This window comes from Oncorhynchus mykiss, chromosome 10, assembly GCF_057628025.1.
Source record: "Oncorhynchus mykiss isolate SJ-2025 chromosome 10, ASM5762802v1, whole genome shotgun sequence".
Lineage (NCBI taxonomy): Eukaryota > Metazoa > Chordata > Actinopteri > Salmoniformes > Salmonidae > Oncorhynchus > Oncorhynchus mykiss.
Window position 1 is genome coordinate 88,672,342 of NC_143031.1, and position 13,570 is coordinate 88,685,911.

At 43.3% G+C, this 13,570-nt stretch overlaps 1 protein-coding gene across 3 annotated transcripts in view; it reads right to left on the reverse strand.

Annotated features, from left to right (window-relative positions):
- Positions 1–13,570, reverse strand: part of tll1 (tolloid-like 1) — a 166,638-nt gene that overhangs the window by 118,650 nt on the left and 34,418 nt on the right. Inside the window, exon 3 of one of the 3 annotated variants that reach the window (XM_090188435.1) lies at positions 3,521–3,691. The exons of 1 other annotated variant lie outside the window; for it this stretch is intronic. In XM_090188435.1, the coding sequence (XP_090044561.1) occupies positions 3,521–3,691 (171 nt within the window). Of the gene's footprint in view, positions 1–2,546; positions 2,824–3,520; positions 3,692–13,570 lie in introns of those variants that run through there. One more of the 3 variants, XM_090188436.1, reaches the window with a different exon arrangement.

Consider the following 13,570-nt stretch of genomic DNA (forward strand, 5'->3'; position numbering starts at 1 on the left):
ACCCCCTCTGCTCTCTGTATCTGTGATTGGCTGTTATAGGCCCCCCTCTGCTCTCTGTATCTGTGATTGGCTGTTATAGACCCCCCCTCTGCTCTCTGTATCTGTGATTGGCTGTGATTGGCTGTTATAGACCCCTCCTCTAGTCACTCGTAGGCTCAGTCACTGGTATACTTTTATTTACAAAGCCATTTTGGGATTACTACCTTTTTATTTGGCCATTTTTATTGTTCAGAAATGTGGTGTCTCTCTTCGTTCACTGGACTTTATCCTGCTAACTGTTCCAAATGTCCGAACTGAATTTGGTAAAAGGGCTTTTATGTCCTCTGCGCCATCGTCTTGGAACGCCTTACAAAATTTTTAAATCATTGATGAAGAATTTTGAGGCTGATTCCCTGACCTGTCAATGTTTTTAATTAGCTGTTTTATGATTTTGTTTTACTCTTGTGAATTCTCAGTTTGTTTTACTAGATTACCAGTAGTTTTTCATGTCGTCTGTCTGTAATTGTGTAATGACTTGGTGCTTCCTGTCTCGGCCAGGACGCTCTTGAAAAAGAGATGGTTGTCCTTCTGGAAGGTTCTCCCGTCTCCACAGAGGAACTCTGGAGCTCTGTCAGAGTGACCATCAGGTTCTTGGTCATCTCCCTGACCAAGGCCCTTCTCCTCCGGTTGCTCAGTTTGTCCATGCAGCCAGCTCTAGGAAGAGTCTTGGTGGTTCATTTTTTAGTACCCTTTCCCAGATCTGTGCTTCAACACAATCCCGTCTCGAAGCTCTACGGACATTTCCTTCGACCTCATGACTTGGTTTTGCTCTGACATGCACTGTCAACTGTGGGACCTTATATAGACAGGTGTGTGCCTTTCCAAATCATGTCCAATCAATTTAATTTACCACAGGTGGACTCCAATCAAGTTGTAGAAACATCTCAAGAGCTCCCTAGTGGTGCAGCGGTCTAAGGCACTGCGTCTCAGTGCTAGAGGCATCACTACAGAAACCCAGGTTCGAATCACAACCGGCCATGGTTGGGAGTGCCATATTTGGGGCGGCAGGGTAGCCTAGTGGTTAGAGCGTTGGACTAGCAACTGAAAGGTTGCATGTTCAAATCCCCGAGCTGACGAGGTCGTTGTGTCGTTCTGCCCCTGAACAGGCAACCCACTGTTCCTAAGCTGTCATTGAAAATAAGAATTTGTTCTTAACTTCTTCGATATAGGGGGCGCTCTTTTAATTTTTGGATGAAAAAAGTTCCCGTTTTAAACAAGATATTTTGTCACGAAAAGATGCTCGACTATGCATATAATTGACAGCTTTGGAAAGAAAACACTCTGACGTTTCCAAAACTGCAAAGATATTGTCTGTGAGTGCCACAGAACTGATGTTACAGAAAAAACCCAGATAAAAATCCAATCAGGAAGTGCCGCATTTTTTTAAACCGCCTCATTCCAATGACCCCTTATATGGCTGTGAAGGTCAGCTTATGTTTTTCACGCTTTCCCCAAGGTGTCTGCAGCATTGTGACGTATTTGTAGGCATATCATTGGAAGATTGACCATAAGAGACTACATCTACTAGGTGGTCGCTTGGTGTCCTCCGTTGCAATTATTGCGTAATCTCCAGCTGCAGTATTTTTCCGTTTGCTTCTAATGAGAAGCCAACTGCCACCACTGATAGATTATTGAATAGATATGTGAAAAACACCTTGAGGATTGATTATAAACAACGTTTGCCATGTTTCTGTCGATATTATGAAGCTAATTTGGAAAAAAGTTTGGCGTTGTAAGTGACTGCATTTTCCGGTCTTTTTCTTAGCCAAACGTGATGAACAAAACGGAGCTATTTCGTCTACACAAATAATATTTTTGGAAAAGAGTCTCGTCATTGAAAACATCCGAAGTTCTTCAAAGGTAAATAATTTTATTTTAATGCTTTTCTTGTTTTTGTGAAAATGTTGCCTGCTGAATGCTAGGCTTAATGCTATGCTAGGCTATCAATACTCTTACACAAATGCTTGTGTAGCTTTGGTTGAAAAGCATATTTTGAAAATCTGAGATGACAGTGTTGTTAACAAAAGGCTAAGCTTGTGTTTGAATATATTTATTTAATTTGCGATTTTCATGAATAGGAAGCGTTGCGTTATGGTAATGAGCTTGAGGCTATGATTACGCTCCCGGATACGGGATTGCTCGTCGCTAGAGGTTAACTGACTCGCCTAGTTACTAATTAGATAAATAAATGATCAATGGGAACAATTTCGAGTCTCATAGGGTCTGAATACTTATGTAAAAAAGTTATTAGTGTTTTTTATTATTTTACTAAATTTGCCAAAAATAAACTAAACTTTCCCAAAAACCTGTTTTCGCTTTGTCTTTATGCTTTATTGATGAGGGAAAAAACGTGTATTTAATCCATTTTAGAATACGTAACAAAATGTGAAAAAAACAAGTCAAGGGGTCTGAATACTTTCCGAATGCTAGTTTACTATGAAGCAACAGTAGCCGTTGCCTTGGTAACCAGGTGTGTAGTGTGCTGCCTTGGTAACCAGGTGTCGTACCGAAGCCAAACCTCCGTATTTTGTCCAGGAGGAGGAGGAACAATCCTTTCTTCTTTGAGATGATATGTTCCTCTACACCACCCTCCCCATAGATACACACACACACATACACACACACACACACACACACACACACACACACACACACACACACACACATACACACACACACACACACACACACACACACACACACACACACACACACGATTATATTAGATTATTAGATTATATCTTCTCGATTTATTTCATAGCTCTCTCTCTGAATCAGTGTTTTCCACTAACGCCGGTTGTCGGTTATATAGCCACTCTCTCTCTCTCTCTCTCTCTCTCTCTCTGTCTCTCTCTCTCTCTCTCTCTCTCTCTCTCTCTCTCTCTCTCTCTCTCTCTCTCTCTCTCTCTCTCTCTCTCTCTCACGCCAGCTAAACTAATCTTTAGGAATGTGTTGAAGTAAAAGTAAAAGTTGTCAAAAATATAAATATTTAAAGTTAAGATACAAATAAAACGACTAAAGTACTTTAAACCCCAGATACTACAGACCTCTATCCTGAACAACTAACAATACACTGAAATCAGACACCCTCATTGAAATAGTAAAACATAATAATACCACAACAAATGTTTCCAATCTGGTAAATTAAATAAACTGTGTGTATTATATGACTGTGTGTATTATATGACTGTGTGTATTATATTCCTTCCCTCTCCTCCTCTCCTCTCCCTCCCTCTCTCCTTCCCTCCCTCTCTCCTTCCCTCTCCTCTCATCCTTCCCTCTCCTCTCATCCCTCCCTCCCTCTCTCCTTCCCTCTCCTCTTATCCCTCCCTCAGACAGACAAGGCTACAGACAGACAGACAGACAAACAGACAGACAGGGAAGGAGGCAGACAGACAGACAGGGAAGGAGGCAGACAGACAAACAGACAGACAGACAGACAGACAGACAGGGAAGGAGGCAGACAGACAAAAAGACTCACCAGTCGTTTGTCCTTGTCTGGAGTGTGTGTGAGTGTGTGTGTGAGAGTGTGTGTGAGTGTGTGAGGGAGTGTGTGAGGGAGTGTGTGTGTGTTGTGTCACGTCTATTGTCCTGTCGATCTGAAACATCCGCAGATCCTCCTCGTCCAACGCAATGTCTCCCCAAAACGCAACTGAAAAGAAAAATCTTCATCATCACCATCACCATCATACCCATCAGCACCTTCATCATTACATCATCACCCCCAACATCACATCATTACCATCATCCCCATCATCACATCATTACCATCATACCCAACATCATCTCAGAAATGACCATCATCCCATCATACCCTCATACCATCATCTCCATAATGACCATCATCCCATCATACCATCATACATCATCTCCATAATGACCATCATCCCATCATACCCTCATACCATCATCTCCATAATGACCATCATCACATCATACCCTCATATCATTATCTCCATAATGACCATCATCACATCATACCCTCATACCATCATCTACATAATGACCATCATCCCATCATACCCTCATACCATAATCTCCATCATTACCAACATCACATCATACCCTCATACCATCATCTCCATAATGACCATCATCACATCATACCCTCATAACATCATCTAAATAATGACCATCATCCCATCATACCCTCATACCATCATCTCCATAATGACCATCATCCCATCATACCCTCATACCATAATCTCCATCATTACCAACATCACATCATACCCTCATACCATCATCTCCATAATGACCATCATCACATCATACCCTCATAACATCATCTCCATAATGACCATCATCCCATCATACCATCATAACATCATCTCCATAATGACCATCATCCCATCATCCCATCATACCATCATCTCCATAATGACCATCATCCCATCATCCCATCATACATCATCTCCATAATGACCATCATCACATCATATCATACCCTCATACCATCATCTCCATAATGACCATCATCACATCATACCCAACATCATCTCCATAATGACCATCATCACATCATACCATCATTACATCATCTACATAATGACCATCATCACATCATACCCAACATCATCTCCATAATGACCATCATCACATCATACCCAACATCATCTCCATAATGACCATCATCCCATCATACCATCATCTCCATAATGACCATCATCACATCATACCCTCATACCATCATCCACATAATGACCATCATCACATCATACCCTCATAACATCATCTACATAATGACCATCATACCCTCATACCATCATCTCCATAATGACCATCATCCCATCATACCCTCATACCATAATCTCCATCATTACCAACATCACATCATACCCTCATACCATCATCTCCATAATGACCATCATCACATCATACCCTCATAACATCATCTCCATAATGACCATCATCCCATCATACCATCATAACATCATCTCCATAATGACCATCATCCCATCATACCCTCATAACATCATCTACATAATGACCATCATCCCATCATATCATTACCATCATACCCAACATCATCTCCATAATGACCATCATACCATCATAACATCATCTCCATAATGACCATAATCACATCATATCATTACCATCATACCCAACATCATCTCCATAATGACCATCATCCCATCATACCATCATAACATCATCTCCATAATGACCATCATCCCATCATACCATCATAACATCATCTACATAATGACCATCATCCCATCATACCCTCATACCATCATCTCCATCATTACCAACATCACATCATACCCTCATAACATCATCTCCATAATGACCATCATCACATCATACCCTCATATCATTATCTCCATAATAACCATCATCCCATCATACCCTCATCTCCATAATAACCATCATCCCATCATACCCTCATACCATCATCTCCATAATAACCATCATCCCATCATACCCTCATACCATCATCTCCATCATTACCAACATCATCACATCATTACCATCATACCCATCATCTCCATAATGACCATCATCCCATCATACCCTCATACATCATCTCCATCATTACCAACATCATCCCATCAATACCATCATCTCCATCATTACCAACATCATCACATCATCTCCATAATGACCATCATCCCATCATCTCCATCATTACCAACATCCTCCCATCATCATCATCCCCATCATAATCCTCATCATTCCATTCATCCCCATCATCCAAATCACCATCATCATTACCATCATCTCCATAATGACCATCATCCCATCATACCCTCATACATCATCTCCATCATTACCACCATCATCCCATCAATACCATCATCCCCATCTTCCCCATCACACCATCATACCCATCAATACCATCAGCATCCCCATCATCCCCGTCATAATCACCATCATCATCATCATCATCCCCATCATCTCCATCATCCCCATCATCTCCATCATCCCCACCATCATACCCATTATTATCCCCAACATCATACCCATTATCATCCCCTCCATCATGCCCATCATCTCCATCATACCCATCACCCCCTCCATCATACCCATCATCTCCATCATACCCATCACCCCCTCTATCATACCCACCGTCAAGCCCATCATCATACCCACCGTCAACCCCATCATCATCCCCAATGTCATCCCCATCATTATCCCCATCATCATCCCCACCGTCATTCCCATTACCATCCCAGACATCATACCATTCATCATCCCCATCATCCCCATCAACTCTATCAACCTCATCATCCCCGTCATCCCCACCATAAGCACCATCATCCCCATCATCCAAATAGCACCAAAATTACCATCAACATCACCATCATCACCATCATCATCAGCATCTTCACCATCATCATCATCACCATCATCATCATCACCACCATCACCATCATCATCACCACCATCATCATCACCATCACCACCATCATCATCATCATCATCATCACCATCACCACCATCATCATCATCATATTCATCACCATCACCATCATCACCACCATCATGGACTCTCTACACTCCCCATTGTTCTCTCTCTCTCTCTCTCGCTCTCCTCTTCCTCTCTCTGTCTCTCACACACCTCTCTCTCACCCCTTCCTCTCTCTCTCTCTCCCGCATCCTCTCTCTCTCTCTCACCCCACTCTATCTCCTCCTCTCTCTCCCCCCTATTCTCTCTCTCTCTCTCTCGCTACATAATAGAGATAGATATCTCTCTCTCCCCCTCTCCCACTCTCTCTCTCTCTCTCTCTCTCTCTCCTCACTCTCTGATCTCTCACACAGAACATTTGGGTGATAAAGACGGTTAACTGATTAGCGTAGCATGGCTGTAGGTTTCTATGAGTCTTTTGTACGATCGCTAACGAGGGCCTAGATGCACCATAAAAATTCCCCCCCCATTGCCCAACCGTTGCGTGAGCTCGCGTGCTATGAGGAGGGATGATAGGAGCCACATATTTTTTCAGTAGCAGATTCCTCTCTGTTGTGGGGCTGTGCCCCGAAAGAGGTGTATGTCTGCGTGTGCCAACACAGCAGTGACATCTAGCTGGCTGTGCCACGGGGTTATAGATCATCAAGGGCCTCAGGTGTAGAGCATGCAACCCTACCCATTATTCAGGGGTTTTGCATTGTGAAACTTCTCTGTTTGCTAAACCTTGTAACGTTATAAGTAGGCGATGGAAACAGACTCGTTTCTTACAGAAGCTTTGTTCAGCTGGAACTTTTGCTTTTTGACTTCTAATTTTTTTTTTAATATCTTGAATTTTTTTCATCTTGATATTGTTTGTTGATCAATTTAACTTGCTGCCTGTAAAATTAGTCATTCAAGCTGTGATAGAGAACAGCCTATAGACTGTGATAGAGAATGGCCTATAGACTGTGATAGAGAACAGCCTATAGACTGTGATAGAGAACGACCTATAGACTGTGATAGAGAACAGCCTATAGACAGTGATAGAGAACAGCCTATAGACTGTGAGCTGTGAAAGAGAACAGCCTATAGACTGTGATAGAGAACAGCCTATGGACTGTGATAGAGAACAGCCTATAGACTGTGATAGAGAACAGCCTATAGACTGTGATAGAGAACAGCCTATAGACTGTGAGCTGTGATAGAGAACAGCCTATAGACTGTGATAGAGAACAGCCTATAGACTGTGAGCTGTGATAGAGAACGGCCTATAGACTGTGATAGAGAACAGCCTATAGACTGTGAGCTGTGATAGAGAACGGCCTATAGACTGTGATAGAGAACGGCCTATAGACTGTGATAGAGAACAGCCTATAGACTGTGAGCTGTGATAGAGAACGACCTATAGACTGTGATAGAGAACAGCCTATAGACTGTGAGCTGTGATAGAGAACGACCTATAGACTGTGAGCTGTGATAGAGAACAGCCTATAGACTGTGAGCTGTGATAGAGAACAGCCTATAGACTGTGAGCTGTGATAGAGAACAGCCTATAGACTGTGATAGAGAACGGCCTATAGACTGTGAGCTGTGATAGAGAACGACCTATAGACTGTGAGCTGTGATAGAGAACAGCCTATAGACTGTGAGCTGTGATAGAGAATGACCTATAGACTGTGAGCTGTGATAGAGAACAGCCTACAGACTGTGAGCTGTGATAGAGAACAGCCTATAGACTGTGATAGAGAACAGCCTATAGACTGTGATAGAGAACAGCCTATAGACTGTGATAGAGAACGGCCTATAGACTGTGAGCTGTGATAGAGAACAGCCTATAGACTGTGATAGAGAACGGCCTATAGACTGTGACAGAGAACAGCCTATAGACTGTGAGAGAGAACAGCCTATAGACTGTGAGAGAGAACAGCCTATAGACTGTGAGAGAGAACAGCCTATAGACTGTGATAGAGAACAGCCTATAGACTGTGAGCTGTGATAGAGAACAGCCTATAGACTGTGAGAGAGAACAGCCTATAGACTGTGATAGAGAACGGCCTATAGACTGTGAGCTGTGATAGAGCACAGCCTATAGACTGTGATAGAGAATGGCCTATAGATTGTGAGCTGTAATAGAGAACAGCCTATAGACTGTGATATAGAACAGCCTATAGACTGTGAGCTGTGATAGAGAACGGCCTATAGACTGTGATAGAGAATGGCCTATAGACTGTGAGCTGTGATAGAGAACGGCCTATAGACTGTGATAGAGAACGGCCTATAGACTGTGATAGAGAACAGCCTATAGACTGTGATAGAGAATGGCCTATAGACTGTGAGCTGTGATAGAGAACGGCCTATAGACTGTGATAGAGAACAGCCTATAGACTGTGAGCTGTGATAGAGAACAGCCTATATACTGTGATAGAGAACAGCCTATAGACTGTGATAGAGAACAGCCTATAGACTGTGAGCTGTGATAGAGAACGGCCTATAGACTGTGATAGAGAACAGCCTATAGACTGTGATAGAGAACAGCATATAGACTGTGAGCTGTGATAGAGAACAGCCTATAGACTGTGAGCTGTGATAGAGAACGGCCTATAGACTGTGATAGAGAACAGCCTATAGACTGTGAGCTGTGATAGAGAACAGCCTATAGACTGTGAGCTGTGATAGGGAATGGCCTATAGACTGTGAGCTGTGATAGAGAACAGCCTATAGACTGTGAGCTGTGATAGAGAACAGCCTATATACTGTGATAGAGAACGGCCTATAGACTGTGAGAAGTGATAGAGAACGGCCTATAGACTGTGAGCTGTGATAGAGAACAGCCTATAGACTGTGATAGAGAACAGCCTATAGACTTTGAGCTGTGATAGAGAACGGCCTATAGACTGTGATAGAGAACGGCCTATAGACTGTGATAGAGAACAGCCTATAGACTGTGAGCTGTGATAGAGAACAGCCTATAGACTGTGATAGAGAACAGCCTATAGACTGTGATAGAGAACAGCCTATAGACTGTGAGCTGTGATAGAGAACAGCCTATAGACTGTGATAGAGAACAGCCTATAGACTGTGAGAGAGAACAGCCTATAGACTGTGAGAGAGAACAGCCTATAGACTGTGAGCTGTGATAGAGAACGGCCTATAGACTGTGAGAGAGAACAGCCTATAGACTCTGATAGAGAACAGCCTATAGACTGTGATAGAGAACAGCCTATAGACTGTGAGCTGTGATAGAGAACAGCCTATAGACTGTGATAGAGAACAGCCTATAGACTGTGAGAGAGAACAGCCTATAGACTGTGATAGAGAACAGCCTATAGACTGTGAGCTGTGATAGAGAACGGCCTATAGACTGTGAGCTGTGATAGAGAACAGCCTATAGACTGTGATAGAGAACAGCCTATAGACTGTGAGCTGTGATAGAGAACAGCCTATAGACTGTGATAGAGAACAGCCTATAGACTGTGAGCTGTGATAGAGAACAGCCTATAGACTGTGATAGAGAACAGCCTATAGACTGTGAGAGAGAACAGCCTATAGACTGTGATAGAGAACAGCCTATAGACTGTGAGCTGTGATAGAGAACAGCCTATAGACTGTGAGAGAGAACAGCCTATAGACTGTGATAGAGAACAGCCTATAGACTGTGATAGGGAACAGCCTATAGACTGTGATAGAGAACGACCTATAGACTGTGATAGAGAACGGCCTATAGACTGTGATAGAGAACAGCCTATAGACTGTGATAGAGAACGGCCTATAGACTGTGAGCTGTGATAGAGAACAGCCTATAGACTGTGATAGAGAACGGCCTATAGACTGTGATAGAGAACGGCCTATAGACTGTGATAGAGAACGGCCTATAGACTGTGAGCTGTGATAGAGAACAGCCTATAGACTGTGATAGAGAACGGCCTATAGACTGTGATAGAGAACAGCCTATAGACTGTGAGCTGTGATAGAGAACGGCCTATAGACTGTGATAGAGAATGGCCTATAGACTGTGAGCTGTGATAGAGAACAGCCTATAGACTGTGAGCTGTGATAGAGAACGGCCTATAGACTGTGATAGAGAACAGCCTATAGACTGTGAGCTGTGATAGAGAACAGCCTATAGACTGTGATAGAGAACAGCCTATAGACTGTGAGCTGTGATAGAGAATGGCCTATAGACTGTGAGCTGTGATAGAGAATGGCCTATAGACTGTGAGCTGTGATAGAGAACGGCCTATAGACTGTGAGCTGTGATAGAGAACAGCCTATAGACTGTGATAGAGAACAGCCTATAGACTGTGATAGAGAACAGCCTATAGACTGTGAGCTGTGATAGAGAACGGCCTATAGACTGTGAGCTGTGATAGAGAACAGCCTATAGACTGTGATAGAGAACGGCCTATAGACTGTGAGCTGTGATAGAGAACGGCCTATAGACTGTGATAGAGAACGGCCTATAGACTGTGAGCTGTGATAGAGAACAGCCTATAGACTGTGATAGAGAACAGCCTATAGACTGTGAGCTGTGATAGAGAACAGCCTATAGACTGTGAGAGAGAACAGCCTATAGACTGTGATAGAGAACAGCCTATAGACTGTGATAGGGAACAGCCTATAGACTGTGATAGAGAACGACCTATAGACTGTGATAGAGAACGGCCTATAGACTGTGATAGAGAACAGCCTATAGACTGTGATAGAGAACGGCCTATAGACTGTGAGCTGTGATAGAGAACAGCCTATAGACTGTGATAGAGAACGGCCTATAGACTGTGATAGAGAACGGCCTATAGACTGTGATAGAGAACGGCCTATAGACTGTGAGCTGTGATAGAGAACAGCCTATAGACTGTGATAGAGAACGGCCTATAGACTGTGATAGAGAACAGCCTATAGACTGTGAGCTGTGATAGAGAACGGCCTATAGACTGTGATAGAGAATGGCCTATAGACTGTGAGCTGTGATAGAGAACAGCCTATAGACTGTGAGCTGTGATAGAGAACGGCCTATAGACTGTGATAGAGAACAGCCTATAGACTGTGAGCTGTGATAGAGAACAGCCTATAGACTGTGATAGAGAACAGCCTATAGACTGTGAGCTGTGATAGAGAATGGCCTATAGACTGTGAGCTGTGATAGAGAATGGCCTATAGACTGTGAGCTGTGATAGAGAACGGCCTATAGACTGTGAGCTGTGATAGAGAACAGCCTATAGACTGTGATAGAGAACAGCCTATAGACTGTGATAGAGAACAGCCTATAGACTGTGAGCTGTGATAGAGAACGGCCTATAGACTGTGAGCTGTGATAGAGAACAGCCTATAGACTGTGATAGAGAACGGCCTATAGACTGTGAGCTGTGATAGAGAACGGCCTATAGACTGTGATAGAGAACGGCCTATAGACTGTGAGCTGTGATAGAGAACAGCCTATAGACTGTGATAGAGAACAGCCTATAGACTGTGATAGAGAACAGCCTATAGACTGTGAGCTGTGATAGAGAACGGCCTATAGACTGTGATAGAGAACGGCCTATAGACTGTGAGCTGTGATAGAGAACGGCCTATAGACTGTGATAGAGAACGGCCTATAGACTGTGATAGAGAACAGCCTATAGACTGTGACAGAGAACAGCCTATAGACTGTGATAGAGAACGGCCTATAGACTGTGATAGAGAACAGCCTATAGACTGTGATAGAGAACAGCCTATAGACTGTGAGCTGTGATAGAGAACGGCCTATAGACTGTGATAGAGAACAGCCTATAGACTGTGAGCTGTGATAGAGAACAGCCTATAGACTGTGATAGAGAACGGCCTATAGACTGTGAGCTGTGATAGAGAACGGCCTATAGACTGTGATAGAGAACGGCCTATAGACTGTGATAGAGAACGACCTATAGACTGTGAGCTGTGATAGAGAACAGCCTATAGACTGTGATAGAGAACAGCCTATAGACTGTGAGAGAGAACAGCCTATAGACTGTGAGAGAGAACAGCCTATAGACTGTGAGCTGTGATAGAGAACGGCCTATAGACTGTGAGAGAGAACAGCCTATAGACTCTGATAGAGAACAGCCTATAGACTGTGATAGAGAACAGCCTATAGACTGTGAGCTGTGATAGAGAACAGCCTATAGACTGTGATAGAGAACAGCCTATAGACTGTGAGAGAGAACAGCCTATAGACTGTGATAGAGAACAGCCTATAGACTGTGAGCTGTGATAGAGAACGGCCTATAGACTGTGAGCTGTGATAGAGAACAGCCTATAGACTGTGATAGAGAACAGCCTATAGACTGTGAGCTGTGATAGAGAACAGCCTATAGACTGTGATAGAGAACAGCCTATAGACTGTGAGCTGTGATAGAGAACAGCCTATAGACTGTGATAGAGAACAGCCTATAGACTGTGAGAGAGAACAGCCTATAGACTGTGATAGAGAACAGCCTATAGACTGTGAGCTGTGATAGAGAACGGCCTATAGACTGTGAGAGAGAACAGCCTATAGACTGTGATAGAGAACAGCCTATAGACTGTGATAGAGAACAGCCTATAGACTGTGATAGAGAACGACCTATAGACTGTGATAGAGAACGGCCTATAGACTGTGATAGAGAACAGCCTATAGACTGTGATAGAGAACAGCCTATAGACTGTGAGCTGTGATAGAGAACAGCCTATAGACTGTGATAGAGAACGGCCTATAGACTGTGATAGAGAACGGCCTATAGACTGTGATAGAGAACGGCCTATAGACTGTGAGCTGTGATAGAGAACAGCCTATAGACTGTGATAGAGAACGGCCTATAGACTGTGATAGAGAACAGCCTATAGACTGTGAGCTGTGATAGAGAACGGCCTATAGACTGTGATAGAGAATGGCCTATAGACTGTGAGCTGTGATAGAGAACAGCCTATAGACTGTGAGCTGTGATAGAGAACGGCCTATAGACTGTGATAGAGAACAGCCTATAGACTGTGAGCTGTGATAGAGAACGACCTATAGACTGTGATAGAGAACGGCCTATAGACTGTGAGCTGTGATAGAGAACAGCCTATAGACTGTGATAGAGAACAGCCTATAGACTGTGAGCTGTGATAGAGAATGGCCTATAGACTGTGAGCTGTGAT